Genomic DNA, 13,037 nt, shown 5'->3' with positions numbered 1-13,037 from the left:
GATGCCTTTCTGCCGACTGAGCATCAGACGGAAATACAGAAAAATACAATGTAGGTCACAACCTCTTCCTGTGTTGTTTCTTCTACTGTTCTTGTAATGACAGGTTTGAGCTATCAGCTATAAGGCTGTCCGAGGGCCGATCGTCGGTTTAAGGCAGGACTGCTGTATAATTCTGTGATATGTGATATATATCCCCTGCAGAGTGGTTAAACAGCCTGCAGATAATGTAAAGTGATAACAAAAGCAGCCAAAAGCCCGTCAAGCTAGCTGGCTTGCTAAGCTAGCTAGCTGGACACACGTAGGCTGACATGAAGTTACCTTTTTCTCTGTCCCCTGCTTATAGGTCGACGGTGGAAATTCAGAAATTTAGAAGATGAAATTGACACAAAATCACAACAGTTGACATTTTTAGTGTTTGGAGCAGAGTCAGGGCTTAAGTTGAAGTTCAAGTTGAACCCAGCCTTCAAAGTTGAACCCATAGTTGAAACAGAAGCGAAATTGCGATTGAAAATGTTAGTGTTTGTTGTTTGGATCCAAGAAATGAAGCCACACACACATTCATCACACACACCTGAGTGACGTACCTCAGGGCATTCAAGCTACGGTTCGATCCCACGTCTCCACGTCAACGGTCGGAGTCATTCACCACTGGACCATCTTCAGGGCCGATCAACGCTAACAATCAGAGGGAGAATGAAGTTCAGGCTGAAGCTGCAGAAACTTCACCTTCATCAAACTGCAGAGAAACACCGTTTACAGTCTTGGATAAATATCATCTTCTCAATTTGCTGCTGTCCTGACCGTGTTGTGCTCAGAAAAGGCTAATTTCCTTCTGAACCAGGATTACAGCAACAAGTAATTCAGTACTCAATGAAACTGTAACAAAAAAAAAATCAAATTTAGGAAGACACAACATGAAATGTGCAGCCCACTACTACTACTGTACTGCTGCTTATATCGCCAGTGAACACATTTGTCTGTAATGTACCATCTTACATGAGAACAATAAAAAAAGCTAAAGTAAGTTCATTGACTTAAAGCCATGCAGCTAACGTTAGCATGCACAACGTGCACAACATGCCTAGAGTAGCAATTTAAGCTAGATTTAGTTAGCTGCCTTATTTTCTTACATAAATGACTCTCTAAACATTAAAAAACATGGCCCCACTAAATGAGAATAAACTAAACTGAAATGCATATTGTGCTTTTCTCAGCTGCAAACACAGCAAAAGAACTTTTAAATATTATATTGATAAAATTGATTGATAAATATTAGCTTCTCTGTTTGCTGCTGTCTGGACTGCCTCGTGCTCAGACCGAGCTAATGTTAACGTTACATCTCTTTAGGAGGAAGAATTTGCGCCAGTTGCTAACATAACAAAGCCACTACTGCTATCTACTGGTGAATGATATGCATTAAGCTACTTAATGTAAGAGCAGGTGAGTTTTCTACTGTGTTTCAAGTTACATAAAGCATTTTAATAATAATAACCAGAGCAATAATGGCGGGGAGATAAAGGTACACAAACTAATACAATAGTAATTACGTTTTTTTTTTTTCCTTAACCACTAAAATATCCACTGTGCCGCATTTTACTTTTTGTTGTGTAGTTCAAGCTTCTAGTAAAAACCAAACGGGTGTCATTTAAACTCAACATTTTACTTACCAATATGCTGCAGTTTCACAAGAAAAAGAAAGTTTTAAAAAACGGACTTCTGCACAGCACTCTCATAATCTTGGCATCATTTAAAACTAGCGACAAAATCACTGCACAGGTCACTTCCTTGCACTTCAAAATAAAAGCATTTCCTGTTAACACTGCCCACAGTAATACTGAATAATTACCATTTGCAAGTTTCTTATATTTCACACATTGACTCTAAATATGGTAAAAAAAAAAATTAAAAAAAAAGTATGGTTGACAGTTTTCTTTAAAATATGTTTAAACTAAACAATATGGGTTATTAAAATTGGCTCAAATTGAAAGCCAGTATGTATGTATGTACTGTATGTACTGTATGTATGCACTATGTTGTGTTGAATTCTTTAAACAGCAGATATTGTTTATTTGTCCAAGACAAATTTCCTTTGGAATAATAAAAAATATACTTATCTTATCTCATCTTACAACTTTCACCTTGGATTCAAGTATATTTCAATAAAAAAAAAAATAAATAAATAAAAACTTTACGACACAATAACATGACAGATACTACCTACACTTCATTGTTTACCTTTTAATTCAGATGTAAATTTGAGATACATTGTTGGACAAAAGAATGAATGAATTGATGTATATAGGGTTTTAATTGTTTATTGTAAAAAATTTTAACTGGGCAGACTCAGACTGTCTGAGGTGCAATCACCCCTCAGAGTCCACAACAGTTGTACAGGTACACTATAAAAGGACCTTTTATAGGACCTATTTCATTTAAGATGCAAATTCAGGGGGTTGCTCTACATTTGCTGGGTTCACGCTAGATTTCAGGTTAACTAATGGGTAAATAAATGGATTACAATATATAAAAGAGTTTTCAATGGTTATAAACTCCATTTTAGGCAGGCAGGGGCAAAAAACAAAACAAAAAAAAACTAAAAACAGCACCAGCTTGGTGCAGTGGGTCACCAACCCGTAGAAAGTGTTTTAGTATTTAGGGGAGCCTAAGTATAGGCTATGTCTCTGTATCATCTTTTCTCCACTGGAGGGAACCATAGGGGATCCTGTTTCATGTTTTCTTTCCCATTGGGCCACTGTAGGGCACTTTAACATATTGTAAATAAAAGCTTCCAGGAGGCCACTTTTGCTCTTTTGCATATACTTTTGCTTGTGTGGACCACAACAAATAATGCACAGTGCAGAGAATTTTACTTTACTGATACATCCATGTGTTTTGATAAAACATTATTCCAATATCATATCTCTATTACCACCCTTTAATATTATACCCATTTTTTGATCGTTGTAAATATTTACAGTAATTTTGCAAGACAAAGCAGGATGGCTAATGGTGAAAAAAGGAGAACCTGCACCATAACGAGTGTATTTAAAAGCAGCACTGGTAGCTTTAGTACAGCAAGGTGGTTCAACTGTAAACTGATACGATACAAAGTCATTTTGGAGATGCTTTGAAAAGCCATTTATTGTTTATAGTGTCACATTCTGCAAACAAGCATCATAAAGTCACAGGTTCCATGTAAATTATTTTGTAAAATGTACTTTAGTAAAACAGAACACACACCTCAGATATTAACATAACCATACATAACATTATAAGACAAAGTACAAACATTATTTTTAAGTGACAGGTGATGCTTTTTGTAATACAGTCTATTGTTCCATTTTCAAATACTTTGTTTTTCATTTCTTTACTGAATTTATTACAAAAAAACTGACAATATTGTTACCAAGTTGCAGTTTGCTTTGCTTTAAGTTTTACAAATAGTGCCAGATACTGGAAAATTCAGTCTTCAATAATTGTTTTCAAGGAATACGGCAGCGTTTTGAGTACAACTCAAACCGAGCAGACATTTTAAATGTTTCAAAGGGAGTCCTTCTAACGAGTGGATCCATTCACATACATACACTGTAGAAACAGCAAATGAAAATACATCATATAGTTTTAACAGCAAATAAAAAGCTATCTGACACAGTTCAGAAAACATTCAATAAATATTTGTGAATTCTTATTAATAAAAAATAAGTAAAATTCTATACTTTTATACTCCCTAGAATGTGAATGTGTGAAACAGAAAGATAATTGTCATGTGAAATGCAAGATGGAACTATTGTTGAATAAACTGACAATTATTCAAGTATTTCAATTTTTTATTCAAACAAGTTTGATCAGTGTCAGTTTCTCAATAAAATAGCTTCTCTTTATTTTACATTTCTGCTTCTTTCTTCTTGAAGCTCTTGGTTTTCTCTCCCTGCTGCTTCTTGCTGTGTCCTAACAACCCGTTCTCACTCAGAACTCGTAAAATACGGACGTTTGGACAGTGGCTGTCAGCGTCTGAAGCGATGAATAAAGCGCCCTTCAGCGTGTTTGTATAACGTACTGGGGAGAGCAGCACCTACACGGGGTTTAGCGAGTAGTCAGTCCTTCCAGAAAAAGTTTTTTTGTGATTGTTGCGGGCAAAAGTCCTTGATTATGCGACATGTTTTCTTAAAAAATGTGATGGAATATGCGGGATATTCATGCAATTTTATGCGATGAAATTGCAAATTGTGGGAACTTGCAAAAACTGCGGTTTCATCATGGCTTCATCGCGGGGTTTGCAGCTTTTCGATGATGTTCATGTTGCGTAAATGGCAACAGGGGAAAATAGCTGCTCTTGTGTGAAGTAAACGCAACATTTTTCAACTTTCTGCTAAGATATATGTGACTTTTTTGCAACGAAAATGCGGGGATTATGAAATCACGCAATATTTTGCGCGGAAATCGGCAATTTATGCGGCGAAAGTGCGGCGTATTTGAAAAAATGCGGCCCCCGCATAAATATGCAGACTTTGGCTGATTATGCATTGAATTATGCGATCGCATAATCACGTTTTTCTGGAGGGACTGAGTAGTATGTAGGGCCGAAATTCCGCGTAGGGTGGTGGATGGGTCAAATACAGGACTTTCACCCAGGGGACCAGGGTTTGTGTCCCGCCCGGCACGTTTCCTGAAGTAGATTTCTTCTTTAACCGTCCCGTTATTCCCGCGTGTCAAGCCCACCCACAACCTTTTCCTAAACTCAACCGTCTCGTTCTTCCCGCGTGTCACGGCAACGTAAACCCACCCACGACCTTTTCCTAAACGTAACTGCACTAAAAGGGACGCCAATAGTCCCAGCCAATCGCGTTTAGTTAAAGCACGTTATATGACTCTAAAGGTGACTTTTAGCATCAATAACAACGACAAAGGCACCTGACCATCGTCTGTATTTTACAAGATGGGAGTGAGAATGTGTTGGTCCTAAAGGTCTGTTTTCTCTTCTTTTAGATATAAGAATGAAAAGTCATTTTCTCTTTTCTATTTTTCTCTTTCTCTGATTCTTTCTCTGTCTCAGGGTCTATCTTTTCTACCTCTGTATTCCCTAACTGAAGCTTCCTGTCATGTTCTCTCACATACCTCCCCCAGTTGCAGTTTAAATCGATCTTCTCTAGCTCTTTTCTTTACATTTCATTTCTAATTTTGTTTCTCATCTCTAGGTTTTTTCATCTATTTCTCCAGATTTGTCTCCTTTTCTGCGGCTTTGAATTGCTTTTTTAAAATTATTTTTACTCCACGGTCTGTCTTCAATCTTGGTCTGTTTGTCCCTTCCTCACATGCTGAGGATCTGAGGTCCCTTGGAGAAGAAGAATTAGAACCATCTCTTTTATTCAGATCATTTCCTCCTTCTACTCCTGTGGTATTTTGATTTCTGTCGTTTCTCCGTGAATCTTCTTTTTTGCTATCTTGATCACTCTTTCCTTCTCTTCCTGTTTCTTCTGTCACAAATGGAGTCTCATTCTCTCTCTTTCCTTTATTCCCACCATTTTGTGTCTCTTCCTGCCACATGTTAACGTCTAGATGATGTTCTCTTTTGCTATTTGCAGATGATGTGCCTTCCTCTCCATCGCTCTTCTCCTGCTTCTCTGGCTGATCTTTAACAGACTGCTTTTCATGTGTTTCTCCCTCTGTTTGATGGAGAAGTCCTGTTTTATCTGTCTCTTTTTCTTTTTTCGCCACATCACTTGCTGCTTCTGCTTGGGGCTGATCCGGTTTTCTCTGTTATTCTATGTTATGGAGCAGATCTGTTTTACTGAAGACGGAAGTGATGTGTTCTCCCCTCCATCTCTCCTGTCTCCATTCTTAACCTGTTTTCCCAGTTTCTCTGTTGGGCATGGAGTGTCTTCACGTGTCAATTTATTCCCTGGCAGTCTTTCTGTCTGGTCTAATGTATTATCTGTCCCTCCTACTGCTGGTCGATCATTTTGTTGTGTTGGACCTGCTGCTTGGTTATTTGTAGATTCTGTTTTGTTGTCTTTTTCTTCAGTTATCTTTGTCTCTCCTCCTGCTGGTGGATCACCGTGTTGTGTTGTGTCATCAGTTGGACCCTGAGCTGCTGCTTTGTTTCCCTTAGTGTGGGTTTATATTTTATTTTCTACCGTTTTAGTATCATTACTTGCTTCTTGTCCAACCAGTTGTTGTTGTCCATCTCCTTCCATCAGACTCTTTCGTCTTTCCTCTTGTTGTTCTTTCTGTCTTTTTCTCTCTGCTGGAACTGGAGTGTCGTCACTCTTCCCTGTCGGTCCTCCTGTCTGGTCAGATTCATTCATTGTCCCTCCTACTGCTGGTTGATCATTTTGTTGTGTTTCTCCCTCACTTGGACCTGCTGCTTTGTTATTTGTAGATTCTGTTTTGTTGTCCTTATTTTTTTTGTCCAAATCCTTCTGTTCTGATTTAGAGAGCCGATCTGGTTTAACAGGAGGAAGAGGGGTTGGGCTCCCCCCTCTATCTCTCTCTCTGTCTCCATTCTTTACTTTTTGTCTTCTCTCTGCTGGGCACAGAGCGTCTTTTTCTTCAGTTATCTTTGTCTCTCCTCCTGCTGGTGGATCACTGGGTTGTGTTGTGTCATCAGTTGGACCCTGAGCTGCTGCGTTGTCGTCCTTAGTTTGGGTTTGTATTTTATTTTCTACCTTTTTAGTATCATTACTTGCTTCTTGTCTGACCAGTTTGTTCAAATCCTTCTGTTGTTCTGATTTAGAGAGCCGATCTGGTTTAACAGGAGGAAGAAGGGTTGGATTCCCCTCTCCATCTCTCCTGTCTCCATTCTCTACTTTGTGTCCGCTCTCTGCTGTGCATGGAGTGTCTTTTTGTCCAGTTATCAATTCAGAATCATTCTGCCTCCCTCCTCCTGCTGGTGGATCACTGGGTTGTGTTTTGTCGTCAGTTGGACCCTGAGCTGCTGCTTCCTTTTCTGTAGTTTGAGTTAGGTCTTTATTTTCAACCGTGTTAGTATCATTACTTGATTCTCCTGCTGCTCTGACCTGCTGTTGTTTTCTCTCTGCTGGAACTGGAGGGTCGTCACTTCTCCCTGCCTGTCCTCCTGTCTGGTCCGAGTCATTCATCACCCCTCCTCCTGCTGTTGGATCAGTGTGTTGTCTTTTGTCGTCAGTTGGACCCTGACTTGATGCTTCGTCTTTAGTAGATTTGATGTCCTCTTCTTTTTCTTCCTTTTCAGTCTCATTATTTGTGTCTGCTGCTGCCCTGACCTGCTGTTCTTGTCCATGTCCATCCATCAGACTCTGAGTTGCTGTTTCAGTATTAACAGACTCTGTCCTCCCTGCTTGCTCTTTCTGTGTTTCTACCTCTGCTGGACCTGGAGCTGCTATTTCTACAGTTATTGATTCGCTCTCTTCCTGTCCCTGGATGAGAATATTGCTAGTTTCTCCTTCTGTCTTCTCCTGGTGAGTTTCCTCCTCTGTTTGATATGAAAGTTTTGTTCCTTCACCTAAACGTGCAAGGTTATTTTTGTCTTCCATCGTGTTCTGATTATTAATTATTTGTCTTTCTTTTTTTGATTGTTTACTGTCTGTTTCTCTTTCTAACAGACCCTCCTGTTCTGAATCATTACTTGTAGAGTTTTTCTCTCCTCCTCTCTGTGTTTCTTCGTCCTCCTGCTGCTTCTTGGTCTCTGTGTGCAGAAACAGTGAACTGTAGTTACACAGAAATATACATGTGTGTGTGTGCTAGTGTAAAGATGTTGATATGAAAAGACATTTGCTGCAAAAGCACAACATATTTTGCATTAGAATGGCTGAAAACAATAAACACTGCTGTAGGAGGATATTAAATATGTAAATAAATACATACATTTACATTTTACCAAGACATTAAAAAAAAAATCAAATGTTCCGTAAAAATGAACAAAGGTGTAAAACTCAAACACTGTAAAACTAATGCATGTAGCATCCATGACATCACTCATTGGTTTGTGGACTGCAGTTTGGCAATTTGGCCAGTTTATGGCAATTTTAATGTACACAGTGTTATCATGGTTAGCATTGCTAAGCCTTTGTCCTGATTGACAGGTCCTAAAGCATCCCCTGCGTCTATTTTAAAAGAAATGGGACCATAATTTACCAAACGAACATCCGGCTGTATTGAAGAAGACTTGAAACTAGCGATTGAGATAATAAACTAGTTATGAAAATGTTTACTGAGGTAATAAATCAAGTGATAATTGGGTCATTTTCTCATAGACTTCCAAAGAAACTTACTTTCCCATTGGCTTCACTTTCAGAGCTGAACACTTCGTCCCTTATTTTTACAGTCTATGGTAAAACCTTTCCTTTATGCCACTATAACCATCTCAGGGTTGTAACAGCAGTTCCCTGACTTACTGATTTTGTTTTGTCTCCATTTCCACGCAGCAAGGGCAACCGCGAGAATCACCAGAACGCCAACAACCAAACCGATGATGATATAAGCAGTCGAACCAGAATCAGATGGATCCGTGAAGAAATCATCTGGAGGAATAAAACACAAAACAGCATGGTATTTAATTAAACTAGACATCAGCTGTTTGAAAGTAAAAGTGATCATTTCGTAAATAAATAACTCATATCAACCTGAAACAAGAATGTGTGTCTCTCTGGTCTGGTTGATGTTCTTCTGCTGGACTCTACAGGTGAAGCTGTTGCTGGGTCTCTTCTCCACAGTCACTCTGCTGCTGACAGTATAGAGATCATCAGGACCTCTGACTGTCTCTGAAGGTCCAGCAGAGAGGAGGTTTCCCTCACCGTCCAGCCACAACAACTCAGGCTCTGGATACCAGCCTTTAGACTCACACTGTAGAACAACTCCTCTGTTGTCAGTGCTGTTATTGTCTTCTAAGGTAACAGCAGGTGAGGAAAATGCACCTGATAAAGGGAATGAGTCAAAATGTTACTTCTGTTCTGCAGATCCATTATTGTCATACCCCCTCTTGTATTTTGCCGTCTGTTTGCAGTGAAGTGATATGACATAATGCAAAAAATGTGCTCGTTACAATCTAAAATTCTATTAATAACTTCTTTGGGAAATCACAATATACGAGACATAAGATTTACAAAACAAATCTTAGCATACACATTGTGGTCACCAACATGTTTGTTTATAGATTTAACATATGCATTTTATGATATAATTTTTTTGGCTGAATACAAATCAATTGTCACATTTTTGTTTAACTGTGTCTTCAATCCCGCAATGCTGCCTTCCTCATTTAAATATACACATGTTAATCTGCAATGGCATGCAGCAAAGCAAAATTAAACCCGTGGCCGCTGTGACGAGGACTGAGCTACCAGGTGAGCTACCCAGGCGCACCCAAAGAATGACAACGTTAAACAAAGTAAAAATCTAATACTGTATTTGTAGATATACCAGGTGTCAATTTACCAACAACAAGCACAACGAAAGATTCTTTCTTCCATTCTGGAATGAAGCATCTGTATTTTCCCTCATCTGACAGTTTTACTTTGGAGAGTTTTAGTGAAATGTCTCCGTGTTTCAGTTTGTCGATAAACACTGATGTTCTTCCCTCGTAGAACTCGTGCTGGATACCCTCAAGGTTTTGACCAGAACGCCACACATGGACAAATCTGGGTTGCATGTCAGGTCTCGTCCATTCAAATGCAATGGGAAAAGCATCCTCGGCAGGTTTCAGGTTGCACGGTAAAATTATGTCATTCCCAACTGTTGCCACTATTGGCTGACGTGGACCAATCAGCTCGCTCTGACCTGAGGAAGAGACAGGTCTGTTTTTAGCTGCTGTAGTGTAAAATGTCTCACATTAACACAAGGGGCTTTCCATCCCCTACAAATTCAGCACCAACTACAACCACTGGGTTAACTTTAACCATGGGTAGAAAACCACAGGGTCAAAACAACCCAAGTGGTATTGGTAAAGTTTACCCAGTATTGAGTCGATATGTGCACCATGAAAAGAGTAAGACTAAAATCTGGCACCTTTGGTAATAAGTTGCATATTTAGTTGTGATTCAATGATCAAAAATGCTTGTACTGACTTTATTAACTAGAGCATTGGGTATAGGCAATGATGTGACTGATTCACAATATATACAGTTTCATTGTACAGTAAAGGTGTATTTAAAACTATGTGACCAGGCTTTAAAGGCCCTGAACACCCACAGGTAATCAATTTCAGGTAATCTGGCTGATTACAATAGCCCTAACCCTTCCCAGGACTGTGTGGGTGTGTTTAGACTGATTGATTGACATCTTCCTGAGTCTTTTGTTACCTTTACTGCACCTGTTAGGGCAGGACAAACGACAGCTTCATCATTATTATTGGTAGAAAATATTTTTGACCTAATGAATTCCCATTAAAGCTCCGGTTCATCTTCAACCTGAGCAGAGGTTTTTAATCAGCCAGAATAACTGCAATCACCTGTTTGTTTGTTTATTAAGATCCCTATGAGATTCTGTCCATCAAAAACAGAAGCTACTTATCCTGGGGTCTCAATTATTTTCATAAGAATATTAAATAGGCTGGAATACATACATCCATAACATTTGAACCTGATGGAAACCAGATGCTTCACTAGTAGCTTCACTGTGTCCCAAAAGTAACATGCATTGAAAACAGAAGAGGATCTAGAATTGATGCATATGGAAGGCCGGGGGTTCCTTTAACAATGAATAAACTTCTTTTGAGAAGGTAAGATTGAATCCAATTCAGATGTATGTCAAATCAACCCTAATGCCAACCCATTTATACAGGTGTTTGGTTAAAACACTGTGATTTGTGGCAAAAAACAAGCTCAGATTGAGGAGCATTTACATCTAGAAATAACTGGAATCAGCTTGGACAAGTAGATAGGCTCTATCACTATCAATGATGATAAGTATCCTGTGCTTCCTCAAGTCTTTATGTTAGGGGACATAGTTTCTGTAATCCCCCATTTTTTCTGTCTATTTCTGTAATTTTTTTTAGAAGCACTGGACCTTTTACCTTCTAATATGCTACCTCCACAGGAGCCTGTTAGTAGAAATAAGACAGCCACAGCATTGAAGCCACTGAGTTTAGTCGAGATCAGGTGAATCATGTCGGAGTTTAGATCTGAAAATGGACACAAAGCAGTAAAATGTTGCAGCTCATGCCCATCTTAATATAAAGCAAGGAATCTGTCTTTCTGTATGTGTGTCCGTTGCATATATAGAGAACCGTTCTTCCGAGCTACTTCACTGGCCCAGGCTCATTGTCTGCAGTTCACTTTTTCTGCTGGATGCTGGATAAACTACATTACAACCAAACTCTTCACTTTCCTCTAGTCAACGACCATATCCTACAGGAACAGTGCCACACTGCCATTGCAACTCAAATTGTGTAAGTTTGCCAAATAACTTATAACACTAATAATGTTAAAGCTAATTAAATCCATCTATTTCATAACCGTGGTGGTTATGCCAAAGCAAGCGACTAATATGCCGATATGGAAATTGTAACCCCTTCTAAGTATATTTTTCACATGTACAAAAAAATAAAACTATTACTTCTGCACAGTAAAGGTCCTACATTCAATTTGTACTTTAAGGCATGTACTCAAAATACTGCAAAAAACGCAGGTAGGGATTGCCTCCACATGGTTCTCAAAGGTTGTTCCCCAACTCGACAAATACTGACACTTTGTTATGGCCCTCTGCATCAGACATCGATGCACAAGGAACTTACATGCACATCTGATGCGCAGCCAGACATGCTAGGAAAACAAAGAACAGAGAAGTTTGGATCGCAACACACAAAGAGGGAGTGTGACTTTACTCTCTGTCGCCATTACTCCACTATATCTTTACAAAGCAAATATTAAGTTACTGTCGAGTACAGCCCTTTTAAAGTGAAGAGTAAAAAAAAAGGCATTATCCGCACAATGTACTTAAAAAATTTTCACAAGACTTTCATATGCTAACACTAGTTTAGCACATTAGTATCTGTTGTGCCCTTCCATAACATTAAAGCTTCCACTGTTTTAGTTCCAGTTATAGATTTTTGTGGTTCAATAATCTAGCTTAAAGTTTACAAAGTGTGTGACATGCAGATGCATAACAGCTTGTCTCATTGATGTTTTAAACAAAAAACAATGCCTGTGGTGCAATAAAAATCCATTCATGCAATTAAAGGCAAAAAATTAAAACAATAAAGACATAGGATGGAGATTATTGCAGAAAACTATATAGCTAATGTTACATTAATTTTAATTTCAACTTAAACTTTAATGTGAAATTATAGTACGTCATAATGACTATGAAATGTATTCGGAAAAGTGAACATACCTGTTTCTATTCCGCAGCCAGTCACCTCGTCTCAGAAACAATGTTATATTATCAGGCAATAAAAGCAGACTTTGATCTCTGCTGTTAATGACTGATACTGGTTGTGCAATTTGTGTTCAGAGCTTAATATGCATTACTTTTATATTCTAATCCAGCAAATGTACATTTAATTATAAGATATCAAACTTATGCAAACAAATTACTTTTCTACATTAAACTGTGCAGATGTTCCCTAGCTGCCGTAAATCATACATATACAGTTTTTGCCTTACACACTGAAAGTTAATGCTTAGACAAAAGCATTGAAACCTTTTACTTTTGTAACCATGCCTTAAACAAAGGCACCAAAAGTACAAACACATTTTCTGCTTTGCGCTTTGTTTGCCATCCTGCAATTGAAATGTAAGTAGATGTTTTGTCTTGGAACAATCTTTCACAGAAGCGTATATGACAAAATACTAACTAACACATACTACTAAAGAGAGCATGTTTTGTATAAAGTGGTGATTTGTACAGACTTTAAACTTGTACCAATAAAAACTATATTTAAAAAAAACAAACATAAAAAGCATGAGTAATATCATTCCACCATGGAAAAAGGGAAGTGTTAATGAGACTGACAACAGGTGTGCTGTTTTACTGCAGTGGGGGGGGGGGGTACTGCAGTCATGTTAGTATTATTATTTTATTTTGAACAGCTGTGTTTGTTGGAAACAGATGTTCTTTTGAAT

At 38.5% G+C, this 13,037-nt stretch overlaps 1 protein-coding gene across 1 annotated transcript; it reads right to left on the bottom strand.

Moving 5' to 3' along the window:
* Positions 1-4,561: 4,561 nt before the first annotated feature.
* On the bottom strand, positions 4,562-11,089 carry LOC116045164 (protein IWS1 homolog A-like). Its single transcript, XM_035994359.1, has 4 exons — positions 10,988-11,089; positions 9,412-9,753; positions 8,373-8,498; positions 4,562-7,663 (listed from the first exon to the last, which is right to left on the bottom strand). The coding sequence occupies exons 1-4, from the start codon at positions 11,079-11,081 to the stop codon at positions 6,117-6,119; spliced, it is 2,109 nt and encodes a 702-aa protein (XP_035850252.1). The 5' UTR covers positions 11,082-11,089; the 3' UTR covers positions 4,562-6,116.
* Between the last annotated feature and the right edge of the window lie 1,948 nt (positions 11,090-13,037).

The sequence above is a fragment of the Sander lucioperca genome, chromosome 17, assembly GCF_008315115.2.
Source record: "Sander lucioperca isolate FBNREF2018 chromosome 17, SLUC_FBN_1.2, whole genome shotgun sequence".
Lineage (NCBI taxonomy): Eukaryota > Metazoa > Chordata > Actinopteri > Perciformes > Percidae > Sander > Sander lucioperca.
The sequence above is the reverse complement of the archived record's forward strand: the minus strand, read 5'-3'. Positions and strand labels throughout refer to the sequence as shown.

Bases quoted from the DNA above. Each gene is read 5' to 3' on its own strand.
- LOC116045164 (XM_035994359.1), bottom strand. From the start codon at position 11,081: ATGATTCACCTGATCTCGACTAAACTCAGTGGCTTCAATGCTGTGGCT. The intron at 9,754-10,987 runs GTAAAAGGTCCA...TCTCTTCCTCAG, and splicing joins TGGAGGTAGCATATTAGAAG to GTCAGAGCGAGCTGATTGGT. The intron at 8,499-9,411 runs GTAAATTGACAC...TTATTCCTCCAG, and splicing joins TTTCGTTGTGCTTGTTGTTG to ATGATTTCTTCACGGATCCA.